The sequence below is a fragment of the Candoia aspera genome, chromosome 2 (genome assembly GCF_035149785.1).
Source record: "Candoia aspera isolate rCanAsp1 chromosome 2, rCanAsp1.hap2, whole genome shotgun sequence".
Taxonomy (NCBI): Eukaryota; Metazoa; Chordata; class Lepidosauria; order Squamata; family Boidae; genus Candoia; species Candoia aspera.
The window spans coordinates 211,836,613-211,858,892 of NC_086154.1; the positions used below are offsets into that span (position 1 = coordinate 211,836,613).

Genomic DNA, 22,280 nt, shown 5'->3' on the forward strand with positions numbered 1-22,280 from the left:
TGGTATGATCTAGATCAGGAGTCTTCAATCTTTTTCAGCCCATGGAAACTGTTAGTAAAAAAATGTTGGAAATATGAACAATGTGAAGGGACATTTTATCATGCTTGGTAGACATGTAAAAACAACAACAACAAAAAATGGATTCAAATACATATATTGATTCAGAGGAATTTAAGGATTAATATTCAATTGAAGCCAGAACTGTCCCTTTTAGGACTGATGGATAAACGATTAGAAAAAAGCTATAGAAGATTATTTCAATATATGATTACTGTGGTGAGATTACTATATGCACAAAGATGGAAAGATTTGGCATTACCCACCATGGAGGAATGGTTGGTGAAATTGACAGAACAAGCTGACTTCTTTGATTAGAGAAAGGACAATATCTACATTTATTGGTGACTGGAAACCTCTTAGGGATTTTTTGCATAAAAATGAAAAAAATAACTTGTGATTTATGGTTTTGATGATTAGACAGGATAGATTATAGAAGGAAGAGAGTCATAATATAACTTTAGAGGGAGAGGTTAAAATATAATTGTACTTATAACTGCTGTGAGGAATATTGGAAGTTACTTCTTTATACCTTTTTATCTTTCTTTATATCTTGCTCTTTTTTCCTACTTTCTTCTCTTTTTCTCTTATTGCATTTTTAGCTTTTTCTGTTATTTCTGTTCTTTGTTTTTTGTTTTCTTTGTTCTATTTTAGGTTGTATTAATTCTTATAATTGCTGTTAAAACTTTCATATATATAAAGAAACTGCTAGTAAAAAAATAATAATAATCCCAGAAACCCTGATGAAAAGGTAAAGCTTTAGTGATAGAAAATTGGTTCTGTTCAAGTGATTTTATTTGTTTGTTTGCCCTTAGGCTCTCATGGAACCCCATCAAGTTCTTGACAAACCCTAGAATTCTACAAAACACAGTTTGAAAACTTTGATCTAGACAATCAAAGGTTTTGCTATGGTGAATGAATAAAAGGAAAAAACTCCATGTTTCATTCTTTTGTTCTACCTACATATTCCATTCTTTTGTTCTTTCCATTATATATTCTGTGTTTAGCTATCTGAACTTACCCATTAATTTAACAGTTCTCTCTTGATATATGACTCTGAACTTTTTTGTAAGAATTTAAGCAAAACTTTGCTTGTAAGAGTAGTTAGTTCAATGGTTCAACAATTTGCACATTCTCCTGCATCTTTCTTCTTCACTATAGGTATATTCACTGAACTTGTCTCATCTCTAGGTCATGCAGTTATGTTTCCTATTGGTTAATACAGAACCATAAGCACTTTAACTGCTTATTCTACTGCAATTTTAAGCAGTATACTGGTATTTCATTTAGTTTATTTAGCTTTTAGTTTATTACCTGACACTTAGATGATTGCCAATTGCACCTCACTGTCAGGCCCAGTCCAAGAATGACAAAGAATCAGTCCAGCCAAACTCCAGTTCTCTATTTGCTAACACCATGTAGGCAGAATCTTGCCAGACTAAAGCAACTCCACTGTGGTGGATTTTGGCGGTGCTGCTGGTTCTCAGGAAGGAAGGAGCACATTCCAAGGAGATGGAGGACAGAAGCAGAGGCACAGTCCAGGGGGCAATGTTGGGAAAATGAAGAGGTTCAGGATAGCCCCACCCTAGTGTCTTCCAGGTTATTTCCCCAGAAGTTAGTTAGAGTGGCTTTAGTCTGGCAAGATTCTGTCTATACGGTGTGAACAAATAAAGAACTGGAGTTTGAATGGATTGACTCTTTGTTGGTCTTGGGCTGGGCCTGACATCTACCTAACCTAAGGGGAAATAACCTGGGAAAGCTCTAGGGCGGGGCTATTCTGAATCTCTTGGTTTTCCCACATTCACTTTTTGGACTGTGCCTCCTCTTATCTCTTTCCCCTCCTTGGAATGCCCTGAGAACCAGCAGCACTACCAAAATCCACCACACTCATTTTGTAATGGAGATGATGTCTGAATATATTCTCTATCTACAAATATTTATGTTATTTTATTGTCCAATGTTAAGGGTTTCAGTATAATATTCCATATTCCTTTAACCTAATTTGCCTCCATCAGATCTCTTCCCTAATTATTCTAGGATATTACTACCTTAGCCATAAATTTTCCTGTGGTTTCTCTGAGCTTTGTGAAAACATCTCTCTTTTATCTTTCTTGTTGTATTCCTCCTTTTGTTGATAGTTTTGATTGACATACCTTTCATTTTCCTTTCTCAATTGATGTTGGAAGTCTGCTTTTAGTTATTCTATACACTTCTTAGTGCCCTGGACTTCCACCCTCCATCTTTCCTGATGAACATGATACTAGTTATGTATGAAAGTTGGAAAATCTTTTTGAAATTTTGGGATTGTTTTTCTGCTTTGTTTTTCACAGTGTTTCTTACCTTGTGCTGTAGCACTCACAATTTATGTGAACTAAATTTGTTTTCTAACGGTTATATTGTGTATTTCATAGGTCATATCTTGCCTGACCTCAACTCTCTTTAATTTTCTAAATTTAAACCCTTATTAGAGAACTGCTGAGATAACCTTGGAGAAGGTATGAGAAGACCCTTAGCAAAACATGAACTGAGGTTGGTAAAACAAGATAGTGCAAGAAAGAAATGTAAAGTTATCCTGTCTTGACTCTTTTGGTATAACAGGGAGGGAAGAGGAAATGCTGTTTGGTTTTCAAGATTCTGTTATTATAGCCTATATCAATAGAGTTCCAATATTTCATGTGGAGTCCTTTTCCTGAACGCCTAGCTCGAAGGGCTGAAATCCCTGTATTTGACACCAATAATTCATGGCTGGTTCTATAATTTACCCCTGGAAGTATCCCAGATTGCACTTCTCAATCCTCTGCTTTGCATTATGTATTTGATTTGATTTGCTACTTGTATTTGATTCACAAGTTGTTCATCTGGTGATTTCCACATGAAGTGTCTATATTTATGTGGCTCAAAGCAGATGTTGGCAATAAAGAAAGAAGTCCATTAATTATATTAAATATCTTTTGTATTATTATGTTCATTCAGTCTAACTCCTGTGATAATTCTAGGTTCCTTTCTTTCTCTGACTTCTACATGCCAATAGCTAAACACATTTTGTTGTTTATTCATTTAGTCGCCTCCGACTCTTCGTGACTTCATGGACCAGCCCACACCAGAGCTTCCTGTCGGTCGTCAACACCCCCAGCTCCCCCAGGGACGAGTCTGTCACCTCTAGAATATCATCCATCCACCTTGCCCTTGGTCGGCCCCTCTTCCTTTTGCCCTCCACTCTCCCTAGCATCAGCATCTTCTCCAGGGTGTCCTGTCTTCTCATTATGTGGCCAAAGTATTTCAGTTTGGCCTTTAGTATCATTCCCTCAAGTGAGCAGTCTGGCTATTTCCTGGAGGATGGACTGGTTTGATCTTCTGGCAGTCTCAGAATTTTCCTCCAACACCACAGTTCGAAAGCATCGATCTTCCTTCTCTCAGCCTTCCTTATGGTCCAGCTCTCGCAGCCATATGTTACTACGGGGAACACCATTGCTTTAACTATGTGGACCTTTGTTGTCAGTGTGATGTCTCTGCTCTTAACTATTTTATCGAGATTTGTCATTGCTCTTCTCCCAAGGATTAAGCGTCTTCTGATTTCCTGACTGCAGTCAGCATCTGCAGTAATCTTCGCACCTAGAAATACAAAGTCTTTCACTGCTTCTACATTTTCTCCCTCTATTTGCCAGTTATCAATCAAGCTGGTTGCCATACTCTTGGTTTTTTTGAGGTTTAGCTGCAAGCCAGCTTTTGCACTTTCTTCTTTCACCTTCATCATAAGGCTCCTCAGTTCCTCTTCGCTTTCAGCCATCAAAGTGGTATCATCTGCATATCTGAGATTGTTAATGTTTCTTCCAGCGATTTTAACTCCAGCCTTGGATTCCTCAAGCCCAGCATGTTGCATGATGTGTTCTGCGTACAAGTTGAATAGGTAGGGTAAGAGTATACAGCCCTGCCGTACTCCTTTCCCAATCTTAAACCAGTCCATTGTTCCATGGCCTGTTCTTACTGTTGCTACTTGGTCGTTATACAGATTCTTCAGGAGGCATACAAGATGACTTGGTATCCCCATACCACTAAGAACTTGCCACAATTTGTTATGGTCCACACAGTCAAAGGCTTTAGAATAGTCAATAAAACAGAAACAGATGTTTTTTCTGAAACTCCCTGGCTTTTTCCAGCTAAACACATAGCAATGTCATTTTTAATATTATTTCCATCCCATTCTGCAAGGTAGACTTCAGCAGTTCATGGAGCAAGAATTGCCAGATGTACAAGCTGGGTTTAGAAAAGGCAGAGGAACTAGAGACCAAATTGCCAATATCCGCTGGATAATGGAAAAAGCCAGGGAGTTTCAGAAAAACATCTATTTCTGTTTTATTGACTATTCTAAAGCCTTTGACTGTGTGGACCATAACAAATTGTGGCAAGTTCTTAGCGGTATGGGGATACCAAGTCATCTTGTATGCCTCCTGAAGAATCTGTATAACGACCAAGTAGCAACAGTAAGAACAGACCACGGAACAACAGACTGGTTTAAGATTGGGAAAGGAGTATGGCAGGGCTGTATACTCTCACCCTACCTATTCAACTTGTATGCAGAACACATCATGCGACAAGCTGGCCTTGAGGAATCCAAGGCTGGAGTTAAAATCTCTGGAAGAAACATTAACAATCTCAGATATGCAGATGATACCACTTTGATGGCTGAAAGTGAAGAGGAACTGAGGAGCCTTATGATGAAGGTGAAAGAAGAAAGTGCAAAAGCTGGCTTGCAGCTAAACCTCAAAAAAACCAAGATTATGGCAACCAGCTTGATTGATAACTGGCAACTAGTGGGAGAAAATGTAGAAGCAGTGAAATACTTTGTATTCCTAGGTGCAAAGATTACTGCAGTTGCTGACTGCAGTCAGGAAATCAGAAGACGCTTAATCCTTGGGAGAAGAGCAATGACAAATCTCGATAAAATAGTTAAGAGCAGAGACATTACACTGACAACAAAGGTCCGCATAGTTAAAGCAATGGTGTTCCCTGTAGTAACATATGGCTGCGAGAGCTGGACCATAAGGAAGGCTGAGCGAAGGAAGATCGATGCTTTTGAACTGTGGTGTTGGAGGAAAATTCTGAGAGTGCCTTGGACTGCAAGAAGATCCAACCAGTCCATCCTCCAGGAAATAAAGCCAGACTGCTCACTTGAGGGAATGATATTAAAGGCAAAACCGAAATACTTTGGCCACATAATGAGAAGACAGGACACCCTGGAGAAGATGCTGATGCTAGGGAGAGTGGAAGGCAAAAGGAAGAGGGGCCGACCAAGGGCAAGATGGATGGATGATATTCTAGAGGTGACGGACTTGTCCCTGGGGGAGCTGGGGGTGTTGACGACTGACAGGAAGCTCTGGCGTGGGCTGGTCCATGAAGTCACGAAGAGTCGGAAGCGACTAAACGAATAAACAACAAACTGTTTATCATCATGACAGTCCTCTTATGAATTGGCAAGTTTGACCCAGGAAGCATTTTGCAAAAATGACCACAGTATTTTCTCAACATCCAAATGTTCCTATTAGTCCCCAGAGTTTGCTATACACACTTCAAACAGAAACACAGATATTCTATCACTATTATAAAGCAAATATCTAACTGCATGTTGCTAAACAATAAGGAGACTTTTTTGATCAAATCAGGGATTCCCAAGTATCGGGAGCCCTTTTTAACTTTAAAAAAATTATAAGCCCCCACAACAGTTATTGTACTTTAAATATCTCTTGACTGAAATAAAACATAACAAAAAGCCATCATGATTTCATTGATGCTGTTAAATGAATGTATATTTTATTAATCACAGCAATGTCTACATACCACTGACATATTAGAGAAAGTTATTTATACAGAAAATTATTTTTCCTGTTCAGAGGAGAAAGCCCTCTGGAACTGTGAAATGGTGCAAAAGGCCTCTCCCCTTTTCCCTTCACTCTGAGCAGATCACAGGCCAGAATTGGGAACCACTGGGTTAAACTGTACCCTCAAAATATTACAGCCTTTTGAAATGGATTAAAGAAGTTTCCATTTGTAGACTTTAAAAACTGAAGAATATGTGAAGTATTTGCTTAAATGAAGTGATTACTGACAGTTCACCAGTGAAAAGGGGTACAACAGGAAGGAAGAGCACCAGGTCTCTACGGAAACTTCTGATTTCTTGAACACAGGTAATGTTACACAATTGGAGTAGAATTTATATATTGCACTGTAATGTATTTTGTTCGGGCAAAGCTTTTCTCTGTATATTGTTTTCTTTCTCATGGAATGGCAAACCATTTCATTTTAACTGCATTAAAATATATTCAGTTCTCTGCAAAAAATCTATTAAACACGCTATAAAATTTGATTGTAACTTTAATGGTATGTGCTTGATTGCATTAGATTTTCTTCTGCTCAGCTCCTGTTTCTCTCTCCTCACCCCACCTCATATGAACATTTAAAATATCACCCATTTCTATACATACAGCAAACAGAATTTCAGATTAGAAAATCTGTTAAGTCACCAAGAGAGAACATTGCTCACTTCTTTCCTAAGTGACTAACAACTTTTCACTTTCTTCCATTCCTTAGCTTCTATCCAGTTCCATGGGGAATGGCGATCAAATTATCTTACAAATCAGTTTTAAATATTATTTTGCCCTATTTGTTTAATCTTATAATTGAGAAACACTATTTAAATGGACACACAAATTATGAAGGAAGCTGGTTATAAACTCGGCAAATATGGTTATTTTGGATTTTTGTTCCCTATATTTTTCCTTTTAACTTGGTTCAAGTGGTGTGTTATTATGGAACACATTTGAAATACATGAGACACAATATCACAAAAGGTAGGTGTATTTTTGGTCATTGTTTTTAACACCAGATGCTCAAAACATCAGTTGCTCATAGATAGAGCAGTTGCCCAAGACTCAAGGTCTAGACAGACCAATCTGAGCACTATAGGTTCTACAGGATTGACTACAAGAAAGCCTATCACTCAGTGCCACACACATGGATCTGTGAATACCTGGCACTATACAAAGTCAACAGGACACTCAGGACCTTCCTCAGGAACTCAGTGGGACTGTGGAAGACAACACTGGAAGTCAACTCAAGGCAGCTTGCACAAGTGGACATAAAGTACAGCGTATACCAAGGTGATGCACTGTCCCTGCTGCTGTTCTGCATGGGCTTGAACCCCCTCAGCCAGATAATCACAAGGACTGGATATGGATACAAGTTCAAGAGTGGAACTAGCATCAGCCACCTCCTCTACATGGATGACATCAAGCTGTATGCCAAGAGTGAACAAGACATCAACTCACTGATCCACCTGACACGGATCGACAGTGAGGACACTGGGATGTCATTCAGACTGGAGAAGTGTGGCTGGATGGTAGTAAAGAGGGAAGGTAGTTAAGACTGATGGGGTGGTGTTGCATTATCAAGTACAATGGCAGACAATTTATATGTATTTTAGTTTGATTATTACTATAGTATACAGGAAAGTATAGAATAGTAGTAGGAAGAAAATAATTAAATAAATGTTATCTTTGGGGAGGAGGTTGATTAGGAGGTCTATATTTTTTTCTTTTCTTTTAATATAAGGGGAGGTAGCAACTGTATTTAGTGATTTTTATAATGTGCCAATGGAATGATTTTGGTTTAATACAGAGTAAGGGATTGATTATAGAAAATTGTTGTATATCCTTGCTGTTAAAAGTTGGAAGTCGCCTCTTTTTGTAACTTTGAAAAAATCTTTGTGTTTCTACACATTTTTAGTTTTTTCTTTTTTTTCCTTTGTAGTTTTTTGTTTTTCTGTAGCTTTTATCTTTGCTTTAAACTTCATAAAATTCTTATATATAAAAAAAAGACTGATGAGATGGAAGTACCAGCAGGCAACATAGCAGACATACAGACCAGCTACAAGTACCTTGGCATCCCACAGTCACATGGGAACCACGATGAGGAGGCAAGGAAGACAGCAACATCCAAGTACCACCAAAGGATAAGACAGGTCCTGAAAAGCCAGCTCAATGGGAAGAACAAGATCCACACCATCAACAGGTACGCTCGGCCAGTCATCAGATACCCTGCTGGTATAGTGAGCTGGTCAAAGGAAGATATGGAGGCTGCCAATGTGAAGACCTGGAAGCTCCTCACAATGTACAGAGGTTTCCATCCCAAGTCCAACACCCAGAGACTGTACACCAGCCAGAAAGAAGGCGGGCGGGGTCTGGTGAGTGCCAAAGCCACTGTCCTGGATGAGATCCAGAGCATCCAGGAGTACATCAGTAAGATGGCACCCAAAGATGAGCTGCTGAAAGAATGCCTAAGGCGGCAGCAGCCATGGAAGGAAGATCAAGCAGAGGAAGTGCCATGGCAAGACAAGACCCTGCATGGGATGTACCATTGACAGATACTTGAGATAGCTGACTTTGGGAAATCCTACCAGTAGCTGGAATGGGTTGGACTAAAAGACAGCACTGAAGCACTGAGCATAGCAGCACAAGAACAGGCACCAAGGACCAGATCCATAGAAGCAGGGTTCTGCTACACGAGACAGGACCTGAGGTACAGACTGTGCAGAGAGGCCTCAGAGACAGTCCAACACATAGTGGCAGGATGTAAGATGCAGGCAGGAACAGCATATACTGAATGGAACAACCAGGGCTAAGATCCTGTGGGACTTCCAGATCCAGATGGACAGGCAGCTACTGGCCCATCAACCAGACATCGTGGTAGTAGACAGTGGTGGTGATAGATGTAGTAGTGCCAAGTGACAGCAACATCAGGAAGAAGGAGTATGAGAAGCTGGAGAAGTACCAGGGCCTGAAGGAGGAACTAAAGAGGATATGGAAAGTAAAAGCCAAAGTGGTCCCAGTGGTGGCAGGATTAGTTGAGGCTGTGACTCCTAAGCTAGGAGAGTGGCTCCAACAGACCCCAGGAACAACACCAGAAGAGTGCAGTGCTAGGAACAGCTAAGATGCTGCGCAGAACCCTCAAACTCCCAGGCCTCTGGTAGAGGACCTGAGACTGAGGAAGACACAAACCACCCACAGGGGTGAAAAGGGATTTTTTAAAATACATATTCCAATAGAAGATAATATATGTAGCTCAGGGTTGAGCTGTGGAGTCCTTGGTGTTTTCTGAGCTTGGTTTTTTGCTTGTAGATGTTGGTAACTTGGTAATAGCAGCTAGACAGAATAGTGGTTAGAGCACTGCCCTTTGACATGGGAAACCGGGGTTCAAACCTTGGTACTTACCTTACCAGTAGGGGTCCTTGGGCAAAGATCCCCTAACGCTTCACCTGCCTACCTTGGATATGAGAGTGACATGAATTAAGAGAGTCATGCCAGCTTGGATGTTGCCTGGATTAACAAGGTCCATGCCAGATGTTAGAACTACCAAAGAGAAAACCAGTCCCCCACCAACACTGGCAAGGCAAGCTACTGTATAAGAGAGTGAACCTCACACTCATCAGCACTGATAATGTTACCTAGTGGGGTAATGAAATGCAACAATCAAGCTCATAGAGCATCAAGGACTCCACATATATACATTCATACACACACACACATATACATTAGAAAAAAACACTCTAATTTCAATAGAACTACAGTCTGCTAAAGAGTGCTGGCTGCTGATAGAAAGCATTCAATATTCTCCTTGTCCTTCTTCTGAGTCTTTAAATGAAATACAGAAGATGTTTTCAAATAGAGATCTTTCCTTCTTAAAAGAGGATAGACAACTACCCTTGCATAGATAAATGTTATGAATTATCTAGAGTTTCTTGGGAGCTGGCTGTTGTGGTCCTGAATTATTTTAATATTGCTACTTCTTTTGGTATTGTAATATTTCTTTGTAATTACCTATGAATTTGAAATCTCAAAGCAACATATAAACCAATCAATATATTTAAAGACCACAAAACAAAGTCTTCTTAGTGGGGCTGAAGCTGAAGTGGCATAGATTTTATTTACAGAACTCTTATGATTATAGCAATGTCACTTTTCATATTTACTCTAAATTGGAATGTCTCTGAAGTTTGTTACTCAGGCCTTCATTCAAGAGATACAAGATTTATTATTGGGAAGGCACAATACTGCCTTATTTAATTTCATGTAGTCAATGGTGTTTTACAGCACTCATTATAAGACCGGAGAATTTGTGTTACCCATTTCTAGAACTGACAGTAACGTTCATTACTGAGATACCATAGGAAGAAAAGCTTACTTTGTTTTATGCTTCTATAGGTTCTGGGATATGTTCCTTTATCCTACAGTGATAAACTGACAGTTATCCTGAATACATTATACTATGAGGATTGGATCATTGTCTAATACATTTGCACTCCTTGCCTTAATTAAGCATTGACACAAAGAAAGAAAAATCTTTCAGAATTTGTTCTAGTTTTAAGCAACTAAAAATTAAACAAAAGAACAATGGCATAGAAAAGCCAGAATAAAAATACAAATTCAGCAATCATACGTATAATTCCCTCACTTACTGAGCATTTAACACATATTTCATTTAGAAGTCTATTCATAAAATAGAATAATCAGTAGTCACAATCTCATTATGGACATTGAAATAAGCTGCATCAATAGTTCTGTAAGGTTTTGCAAAGTGTGTGCCTTAGAATGATAGCATTTTAATAATGGAATAAGAATTTATTACTGAATTTAGATTCGCTAAATGTACTGCAGGCTTAAATGGATTCTTAATTCCTATTAAAGTGAAACACTGAGCTCTCTGAATTGCAAACTTTGGATATTTCTGGAGGGGTTTGGAATAAGGAAATATGGAAATGAAACAACAGAATATATATGTTGTTTATTCAAGACACAGCTCCATATTTCCACATCATGAAATTATTGTAATAAAAAAACCCTCCAACAGGATTGTCACATAACTGATCTATTCATTTTATTCTCTTTCCTAACAGTAACTAGCCAGGTGTAGTAACTAAGGCATATTCACCACCAGGGCATAATATGCCACCTATACTCTACGGTTAATGATGGGTTCTTGGAATTGGTTTTGAAGGGTACTTGGATTCCTCCATATTTCAATCTGCTTATTGGCTGGTGCCTTCTCAGAACTTGCCTGTACTCCAGACTAGAGGTAATAACTCTAAATTTTACTCAAGTGAATCAATAGAGCACTCTCTAGGCTCACTGCAACTTTTAATCATATTTGAAATAGGTAATTAAGTATTGGATTGTGTGTTTTGGAACATGCACTGTTCTAGCACATCAATATGACAGCTGAATCTCCTTCTGCCTTCACTAAACTATAACATGGATAAGAGAGTTACAGAATCTTGGCAGGTCATGAGTCATGGCTTCAATTGTAGCAACTACCCTGGATTTGTCATTTAAATTCTGTACTGACATAATGAACCAGGCTATCCTTGAAGAAGAGTTACTCTGTTAGATTAGGAGAAGCAAAAACTTGATCGTATGCTACACAATTCCCTCAAAATCCTTGCCAGCTGTCAGGCTCAACAAGCTTCTGCACATAATAACTCCTTCTGATCTATGATTAGATCAGAATATTCTGAATTATTAACAATTAAGAACCAGCAGATCTTTCAGATCTGTATTTTACTTCTGTTAAAGCTGAACCTGAAAATGTCTTATTGATTATAACATTCATGAGCAATACTTGTTGAACTAGGGCATAAAGAGGAGTAGTGTTGGTGACGATAGCATTTTCTCTCCCAGCAAGGCTGACTCATTTTGAATGGTTCAAGATTAAGTACCATAGCACATGTTCTGTTCTTAGCATTCCCACATATTAATCATCTAAATTTTATGGGATGAATGGAGAACCCGTGGCTTTCTATAAGTTGTTCCATCTCCGTTCCCATCAGCAGGACGTGGTTAGTAAGAATTATTGTTTGCTAACATAGGGAGGTCCATAGGTTCTTGCATTGGAACAATGAGGGAAATTACTCATTACATGGACAGCCAGCTCAATGCAAGTCTCATCTACTGGAAATGTGGAACAGACTGCAAGATTTAGAATGTTTTTAATTAAAAAAACCCAGGAAATATAAATTTAAATCCTTGCTATCATATTTCTCTGAGAGGTGTGGACTTCCCTTCATTGAATGTGCTCAACCAGCAACCTGACAGCTGTTTGTCAGGGATGCTTTAATTTGGATTTCTGCACTGAAAGATGGATTGGACATGATGGTCTAAGTGGCTGCTTGCAACTGTATGATTCCAACTGGATAGAGATATTCTTTCAGAGTTATTGCACCTTTTCCATCTCCATTTTTCTTATTATTTGGTGAAATACTTGGAACATTTAGGTCTATATTTAAAGGAACAACAATTGCAGAGAAATAAAAAGAAAAATCTCATACTTACAGAAATATCATCACTAAAATCTATTTCATCCAAATCTAGGTACTCAGGAGCTTCCATTATTCTGCTATGCACATTTTCACTGGATTAGCTGAATACGGAAGTTCTGTTTCAAAAGAGAAAAAGAAAAGACAAAATTAAAGCAATGTACTTAAAAGTAGAAATGTTGGCTGAATTCTTCTCTGCTCAGTTTGCAAGAAGCTGAACACTGATCATGATTCTTGGTAAGTATTCTTAATAAATTTTCAATAGAGGTTTATCCGTATTTTGAAAATTCTGCTAGGCTCATAAAGATGGCCTATATGCATGATTATCCCTGGGAAGTGTAGTTACCAGCACCAGCTGTAGAAGAGCTGCTCAGCCATCTCCCTTTTCATAGGTAAACACATCTCAGACAGATTGAGGTTTGGGATAGGAACTTAATTATATTTATTAATTGTCAGAGAATTGAAACTAATCTCAAAACTGAGTTGAAATAGTGGTTTTAGTTTTGTCGTTTTAAAAATGAAAATATTTTCTGTTTAATTAAATTTTATTATTGATATTAATCACAGATCTGAAACAGCTGAGTTTTAGTATAGATTTAGGAAGCTCCTTTCAAATTTTGGGGACAGGAGTGTTGAGCAATCTAGGGAAGCTCAAAGTAATGGATAAGCTAAAGTTTAAGCAGATTATGCTATGTATTTTATATAAGCTTTACTCCCAGCACAAACACTATACTGGGTGGGAGTCATGGATGCGGAAGGACTTTTACTAGCCACATGGGGTGCTAAGATTTATAAACACAACCACCAAGAATGTGTATGTGTGTATGTATTCATTTGTTCATTCAGGTAATGGAATTATCTGAAAGTTGCTCAGTGTTAAATGCAGGAAACGTTCAGAAATTTTATTCTCAAGTCCCAGAAGTATTCTGAACTGCCACTTGCTGACTAGCTTGCAGACCATGAATTATTCTTGATGGCTTTTATAGTTCTTTCTCAGCTGTGATTTCTTCCCAGGATTTAAGGAAAAAAAATAGATAAAATAGACTGCTAGGCTAGTAGTCTTTGCAAGCCATGTTGTTTATTATCAGTTGTAAGGAATTAATGTTAAAGTAACTCATATGCTATGACAACAAATTAATCTGGCTATTCAGAATGCACAATATCATTTTATATTCCAACCCAGTGAAAAATGTCTGGGGAAAATGATACTTGATTTATAATACCGAAGAGCCTTACAAACCAAACAAATGTGCAGTCTAATGTAAACCAAGTAACACAAAGAATATAATCAGATCCCAGAGAGCAAATATATATTAATTTCAAAGGGGAAATGCAGCCAGTGCAGAACCTGATGTCATTTTTCTATATTAACGATAGATTGAAAGATCAGTATTCGCATACCAAGAAGAATATAATGTGGATGTTCTACAAGCTTAAACTCTTAAATAATAGCTTGTAATCGGTTCTAACATGCTTTTCTTGATTACAATGGCCACAATTCAACAAAAGTTAAGCACTTTTAATTCCTATTTATTTTAATTTCCATTAAGCACATAGATCTTTTCTGATGAAATTAGTGGGGTTGAAAAATGGTTAATTTTGGCTGGATAGGTCATGCCCTGAGTATTTTTATTTTAATCCCCATGGCTCCATGTATCCATAATAATTCTACTTAAAATGTAGAATGCAAGATTCTCATTTTATTTATTTATCAAACTTCTATCACAGCAGAACCATAGGACTCCTGGTAGCTCACAAAATAAAACTATACAATAAAATTGAATACATAAACATGAAACATGCAAACCCCCTCATGTATTCTTCTATGTAATTGCTGCTTAGTTGGAAAGAATTCTGAGGTTAAGGCTGCTAATCAATATTATGTGGCTAATGAGGACATAAAAACATGAATAGGGAAGAAGCTGGAAACCTTATCATCTAAAATACCAAGAGGTCCACTCTGAGCTTCAGAGAAATAATTCCGTCACCTTGAAAACGTTTTCTTAATAATTCCCTGGTAAGCACCTTAGGCCTCTCCATAGGCACAAAACATCTTAACTTTACATATTTAGTAATGGAATCTCAAATGGCAGTAACTGATCAGGAAAGAAAAGATACTGGAAACATGGCAGAGAGCTCAATAAAAATGTGTGGCTGCTAGGTCAATGGTAGATAAATATTTTATTTTTTTATAATTTAATTTTATTTCTATTTTCTACCCATGTTAATGTATTTATTTTATATTAACAAAACGTTGTTGTAGTTAAAAAATGAATTGTAAACCAATTCAAAATATTTTAAGGGAAAATATGTAAACATTTTTTGAGCCTTGTGTGGCACAGAGTGATAGGTGGAAGTATTGCAATCAAAAACCCTCCCCATGACTGAGTTTGATCCCAGTGGAAGCTGGATTCTCGAGTGGCCAGCTCAGGTCGACTCAGCCTCCCATCCTTCTGAGGTTGGTAAAATGACTACCCAGCTTTCTGGGGAAGGTGACGACTGGGGAAGGCAATGACAAACCACCTGACAGAGTCTGCCAAGAAAATGTCGCGAAAGCAGCGTTCCCCCCAAAGGATCAGACATCATGACTCAGTGCTTGCACAGGGGACCTTTCACCTTTCATATAAACATTTTAAATTAAATATTATTAAATAAAGCAAATTCTGTATTTAGAAATAAAACAGCCAAGATAGCAATCCCCTAAAGTTATGGCAAGACTGCCCTTGGAGTACTGTGTAGTGTTCTGATCATCACATCTAGAAAAGGAAATGGAAGAGTTGAAAAATTTGCAGAACAGGGCAAGGAAAATGATTCAGAGGCTAAAGCAATTCCCCAGTGAAAAAATACTGAGTATTTTGGGCTTAGCCTGCAACCAAGGCAGATAGATAGGGACAGGATAGAGATATGTAAAATCATGTAAGCATGGAAAGTGTGGACAGGTATGTGTTTGTCTCTTGCCATGTGAGAACTTGGGTTCATTTATTCAATTATATGTAGGGAGATTCAGGACTCATACAAAGAAATACTTCTTTATGCAATACACATTTACGCTGCGTAATTGTGATGATGACTCCTAATTTAGAATTTAGAATTAGCCAAATTCATGGAAGACTGGGCTATCAGTTGCAAGTGGTCTCAATGGCTGTTTGCTAACTTTGAATGCCACTTCTTGGGGAGCAGTATTGGAGGGGGGCTACCCTCCTATCCATGTTTGTGAGCTTCCTGGATGCTTCTGTATGGCTTCCGTATGACAAAGAAGCTGAATTGGAAGGGTCTTTGGCCTGATACAGCATGGCTTTTCTTATGTTCTAAGTGAAGATTTATCACATCTCTTCTGATGTTTAATAACGTGCAAAGAAAAAGGAGTAAAGTGAAGCTGTAGTGCTAAAGAGAGAGTCAAAGAATGGTTCCTACTGGAAGAACCAGACTGAAGAAGCTGCTTGGACAAGCAGCGAAACATTTCAACCAAAAGAAAGAAATCCAGTTGCCATGACTCAACCTACAGGCAATTCCACCTGGATGACTGAGAATCTTCATCGACATAGGCTTCCTACTGAAGATGCTGAATGATATATTCCCATCCAACTGTACATATACAACCTGCACTGTGTTGTTTTAAAGAATATCCCTTGACTTACATGGTATGTGCAAAAGCCTGGCATGTGACTTGGTGAATATTTAGTTTGAACAGTCTTCCATTTTTAAAAAAGACACAGGACAGACAACCTTCTTTAGAATTGTTCTGTCTAATCTTGTTTTGTCTAATCTTAAAACTCCTATTGTGCCAGCATGATGGTGTTTTTGTCCTTACCAACCTTAGAAAGAGACATTTTGCTCTTAATATGCACATTGTTAGCACATTTTGCTCTAAGCTCCTTTCCAGCCTGGAAAAGGAAAGAACAGAAACCATGGCTATTATACAGTCTTCCCAGATGCTGTTTCATTTCTCTGGTTTTAAATCAAGTGAGTGAAAATAGAATTTCAACATTTGCAGCTTTTCAGTGTTGGCAAGTCTGCTTAGACTCTATAGGCTTGAACTCAATTTCGTGGTAAGCCCTTTGTTTCAGGCTGTACAATTAAGATTTAATTGGATCAGTTAAGCTAGCTATAAAACTAACTTTTCTGAGCCTGTAAAGGCAGAAGTACATTGACACAAAAGTCTGATATAGACATATGAATGCAACCCAGATGACTGAATGCAGACATAACACTAAAGCATCATTAAGCTTCTAATCTTTTCCTTGTGGGCTTGCCGGAAAGGGAAGGGTGAATACATAAGCCTGAGGATGGTATATTTGACATTAAACCTTAGTTGAGCATTGCAGATTAATTGAATCAAGATAAAGAATGTGTGTATTATCCCCATAATTTTTATCCTTTTTTCAAAAGGAGAAACAATTGCAGGGTCCAGGCAAATGGGCATACTCTTCACATCAGATGTTACAGCTTTGCTGTTAAATGTATCATATTCACAAGGTTTCCATCCAGAGACTATGGGAATCAGCTCCACAAATGATTTTTCAACAGCTTAAATTCCCATAAAGAAATTTGGGGGAGTATACTATTAATTAAAAATCATTGTAATGTAGAAAGTTTTTTGGGACACCCACAATCAAAGTTGATGCTGTTTTTGTCCTGGATTTATATATCATGTACCAGCTACTAGGCAAGAGGCAGTATGTTCAAGGAGTTAAACAATCATGGATATCTATGGAGAAGAATCAATATAAATCTCAATCATGTTTTTAACTTCCATTTATTTTTGCTCAATTACAGTGCAAGGAAAATAAGTGCAGATTTAGGCAATTTTAATCTCTTAACATTAATAGCATAAACCACATCAGATGGAGATATGGAAGATGAATCAGCTGAATAAACAAAGCTGTATTTTGGTAATAACAGTACATGTTTTGTGCTCAGAAGCCCAAGCCCAATTCAAAACACCTTCAAGTAAGACTGAGAAGGACTTGCACCTGAATCGTCAGACCCCGTCTACCAGCCAAACTGATATAGTGAGTAAAAGGAGCATTTTTTAAAACTTCTATTTCTTATCTACATATTTATGCGTTTATATTTATAGGACACCCATAAAACAACTTTTCAAGTTATTTGTATGAAAAGTTATAGTATGAAACTCTTAAAAAATTACAGTAAAGAAAACTTTACTTAGTCTCAAATATCTATGCCAAAATGTCACCAAAATTAGAAAGGTAAGATATTTCTATAATGTATGACTTAGTGCAAATTTATTTGAAAAGCAAACTGCAGTCCTTTATAATTTTTAATTATTTTTTACTTTTTATTTACATTCGTAGTTTAAAAATGTACTTTGAGTTTAGAAAGAAAAAAATGCAATATTAAATATTGTATTGTTTTATAGGGACAACACTGTTGTCTACAATATTTAACTCTGCACATTCTTTTGTGGCTTTCTGATTGATCCTAAAACACTTTATAACATTAAAGCACTGCTAAGGTAGTCTATTTTCTCCTACCCCTACCCCATAAAGCAAGCCTAGAAGAAATTTGTACCAGCCCATAACAAATAAACAAATAGATAAATAACCTTGTTATATTATGAAAGTTATGAGAATTAGTCAAAATACTATTAAGGGTTTACAAATGTTTGAGAACTGAAAACCTTATATACTTTTTGTGACATTTTGTTCGTCCAATGGTAGGGAATATGAATATATCTATCTATCTATCTATCTATCTATCTATCTATCTATCTATCTATCTATCTATCTATCTATCTGGATTCATTTAAGACTTCAGAAAAGGTCATATTACTTAGATTTTAAAGCAGAATGAAACCAAGCACTTTAGTCAGAAGTTATGATTTTATACAAGATGTGTGCCTTGTTTGTTTACTTGCTTGCTTTTAAATAATGGACATGATCCTGCTTATTTCTGGAACAAAGTGCAGCTATTCAGTAGCATCAAGCTGTCTGCCAAATGTAAATACCATGGAGAGCAAGTAAGTTCATCTCTAAGACTGTGGGACTGGAATAAAGAGAAGAATGCCAGATAGCAGGTGATAATTTAGTCTGCAAAAATGTTACACAATGGTATTTGTAACTTCCATCAATGAAGCACATGCCCAAAGCTATGCTAATTACTAGCAGCCACTGAGCAGCCAGTATCTGTTTTACACTTCTTTAATTAACCCCCCTTCCCCATTTAGCCATTGGGTTGTAAGTAGTCCACATATATTTTCTTCATTCTTTTCCTGTTAGGAGCCCTGTGAGTTGCTGTATAAAAAGTGGTACCTGTACAGAATGAGAGGGCCAAGGATTAGCCAAGTATTCTTTTCTCCTGGGGCTCTACGGCTGAACTGTTCCTGACATAGCAATAGTTTTTCTAGTGAGTCTGGACCTACATCTAGCCATTTCCTCCTTGGTAACTTAACACTACTGTGGTTCAATGTTTTGAAGGACTGCCTGAAAATCATTCAAAAACAATCGCTTACTCAAAATGCAATGGTTGGTTAATTGGGGCTGCCATCCAAATGCCATAAATCAGATCCATCTCCCAGTCTGTTTCTGGGCTCAGTTCAAAGTGCTGGTATTAACTAGAACAGTTTCAAAAGACGGAGCTCTGATTCTGGAAAGCCATCCAGTCTCTTCCCTCACTTTCAACCTTCTGAAATGTCAAGATGCTTATATTCTTGATAGCTTTTAGAGCAGACGGGTTATGGGTTTTTTTTTCCTTTTACTCTCCTCCACTGTTTTTTTTTTTAATATAATTACTGCTTTGTAATAAATATTGTGAGCAGTGTTGTATTTTTTTAAAGAGAACAATTATGAAATATTTTAAACACATAAAAATAAACATAGCTGCTAGAGCCAAAAACTTGCCCATAGAAAGATTCTTCTCACTGTAGTCTTCAGAAGCCATGGGAAAACAGGGGAAGATGACAAGCAGTACATACAAACACCTCCTTGTTCCCCTTCTCACATAATCTTTTCTGTACACTCAAATACACTTTTTAAAAACCAAATTGTGGTGCTAGGCATATGGAGAAATGCCTACAGAAGAAGATACAGTTGATAAAGAACCTGTTTTCCTCTCAGCCTTATAACAGAAACACTTCACCTTCACTATTACTTTGTAGTAAATCAACATAAGGAGAAAAGGACTGACAGCTGAATATCCTGAAGACAGAACTGTCAGGACAGGTGGCACAAAGTAATTAAATTTAAAATTCTTCAGGCAGTAAATTAGGATAAAATTAGAAATCCAAAGTGAAGTAATAACCAATATTAATAACAGAACAAGTTTACATGCTCTAAGAACCTCAGTTTCACTAGCATCACGCCCAATCCATATGCCACCATATGTTGCCTTCTTATATTCCCAAAGAAGGTGTGTTATTCGGAATCCAGCAAGGAGCATAATTAGAAGAGGAAGAAGATCAATAGCCACTCGAAATAATTTTCCATAGAAAAACTCCACATGATACGTTTTATATTCTGTCTTACATTCATCATAGATGAAACTGCTGGGTTGCTGGTAAGTTTCATTTCCCATATACACTTTGCCAGCTTTTCCTGTGTAAAATGAAAATGGGCAGCAAACTGCAAAACCAGCAACCCAAAGAATACCAACTAGGACCAAGTGACACTTCCAACGCTCTGTAGTTATAGCTTCAGATGGAGGATGCACCACTTGACACAATTTAAAACAGTAGAACAGGACAATGTATAATGTGGACCATATGGCAAGACAAGTAGTAAAGGTTGATGAGAACACAAGAACTTTGCACCTATCTGAATCCAGCCCAACACCAGATGCATAAGCAATCTTAAAGACATTCACCACCAAGTTATGCAGAAGATGGACAAGCGCAAGGTTGACTATAAGTATGAATGAGGTTCGTGAATTCTCACTGATGCATCTCCTTGTGCAGTAAATCAGCAATGGATTTCCAATCACGCTGCATGAGATTAAAATGGCACAGACCACAATGTCCAGTGTGCTAATGCTGGAGCCCATGTTCTCCATTCAGTAGGTTTGTCCAGATTTTTTCTGATCTTTACAGTTTTTGAGCTTTAAAAAGCCTGGTAAAATTTCTTACCAAATGCATTTTTTCCTCTGGTGAATTTTCAGCATGCGTACGGTGCCAAGGAACTTCACATATAATAGTCAGTCTCTTCACAGAATGCAAAAATGAAAAACAAAACCAAGCCAATGTTGTTTAAGTGAATGTACTTAAGTGACCTTTCATCATCATCACATGTGGTGCTATCATTATGTACCCTCACGAGGGTTTCCTTTAATGAAAGGTTACAGGAATATAGAAACTTGGAAGCCTGCTTGTCTAAAAATACTTCAGCCACACAAGTCTTCACTGAATAACACCCCTATATCTGAGAAGAAGAAAGGAAGAAAGTAAACAGAAAGGCTGGGGCTAAGGGAACAGAAAAGGATGTGGTTTGTTGGCTGCCCAGAATATTAAACAGTAGTTCTCTATTCCACATTTTCTTACAGGTCCCGCTTGTAGTGATAAAATATGAAGGTCTGAGACTGCCAGACCTCTACTACTAAAAGATGTACAGGCTAGAGAGCTAGGCAGCAGAAGTAATATTTATTCTTTTCCCACTTAGATTTCCTCAGTGAGTTTTTCTCTTTTACAGGGCTGATTCACATTTCATTGCAGGTTTGTCTATATTGCTCTAAAGTAGGGATAGGCATAATATAGATCAAGGGATCTTGATTGGGGTCCACAGAACCTTGGGGATGTATGGATAGGTTTCAGGACTCTGAACTTAAATAGGAAAAAACATTACAACTCTATTTTCACTAACCTCTAACTCAAATTTAGGGGTTTTTTTTCATTCAGTAATGTAGGCTACAAAATAATTTATGGCCTCTAGACTCCAAAAATGTTTGCTAAGTTCAGTAAATCTCACTATCTAAAATTATTATACCCCTAAAAACTGTGTTTCCTTGTTATTGACTTAATGGATTACTAAAGCAGCACACAAGAGCCAGTTTGGTGTAGTGCTTAAGGCATCAGATGAGAAACCCGGAGACTGTGAGCTCTAGGCCCTCCTTGGGCACGAAGCCAGCTGGGTGACCTTGGGCCAGTCACTTTCTCTCAGCCCTCAGAGGAAGTCAATGGCAAATCACTTCTGAAAAACCTTGCCAAGAGAACTGCAGGGACTTGTCCAGGCAGTCTCCAAGAATCAGACGTGATTGAACGGATAAAAAAAAAAGCAGCACATATACATATTTGTTCTTACATATTTGTTATTTTTCTACATTTTTGTAACTGCATTTGAGCATAATTGGTTTCCTTTGAAATACAATCTGTATATATTTTATTTTATGCATTTAAATACTTTTTCTGAGATGATCTCTATAGCTTAAATGCATAAAATAAAATACATAGATATAGATTAGTACTTAATTATGGACGTCAGATTTAATCAAAGTCAGAATATATATTATCCCATGGTTTTCTGAAAATCACAACATAACAGTCATAGTATAAACTGCACTGAATTGTCAAGATTACCCTTTTCCAAACTGGTGCCTTCCAGATGTATTGAGACTGTTATTTGATAAGCCATGGTTACAACACATAAACCAGTCTAATAATTACAGATTCCTCTTGTAGAAATCTTTGGAATTCTAATGTTAGATATTAAAACTAAATTTTCACAATATTTTCTCTGAGGGATTTCCACTATTGAGGAAATTGTTGCCCAATACCATAAAGGGCCAACTGAGAGTTTTGACAATAGTGGTCTTTGATTGTCTGGGTTTTTTTTTTTCCTTCCTAGCACTTTCCCCACAGGTGCAGAGTCCACTTTTTCAGATCACCCAAATGTTGATCAGTTGATTGCGACAGGAA

The 22,280-nt window shown here is 37.6% G+C and overlaps 2 protein-coding genes across 4 annotated transcripts in view; both read right to left on the reverse strand.

The window, feature by feature from the left end:
• SNCAIP (synuclein alpha interacting protein) overlaps positions 1–22,280 on the reverse strand; it is a 115,990-nt gene that overhangs the window by 44,073 nt on the left and 49,637 nt on the right. For all 3 annotated transcript variants that reach the window (XM_063295288.1, XM_063295287.1, XM_063295286.1), the window contains exon 3: positions 12,435–12,537. In XM_063295288.1, the coding sequence (XP_063151358.1) occupies positions 12,435–12,491 (57 nt within the window). In that variant the 5' untranslated portion in view covers positions 12,492–12,537. The remainder of the gene's footprint in view (positions 1–12,434; positions 12,538–22,280) is intronic.
• On the reverse strand, positions 19,430–20,416 carry LOC134490215 (uncharacterized). The gene has a single exon (XM_063293114.1). It carries the CDS (start codon positions 20,414–20,416, stop codon positions 19,430–19,432), a length of 987 nt encoding a protein of 328 aa, XP_063149184.1.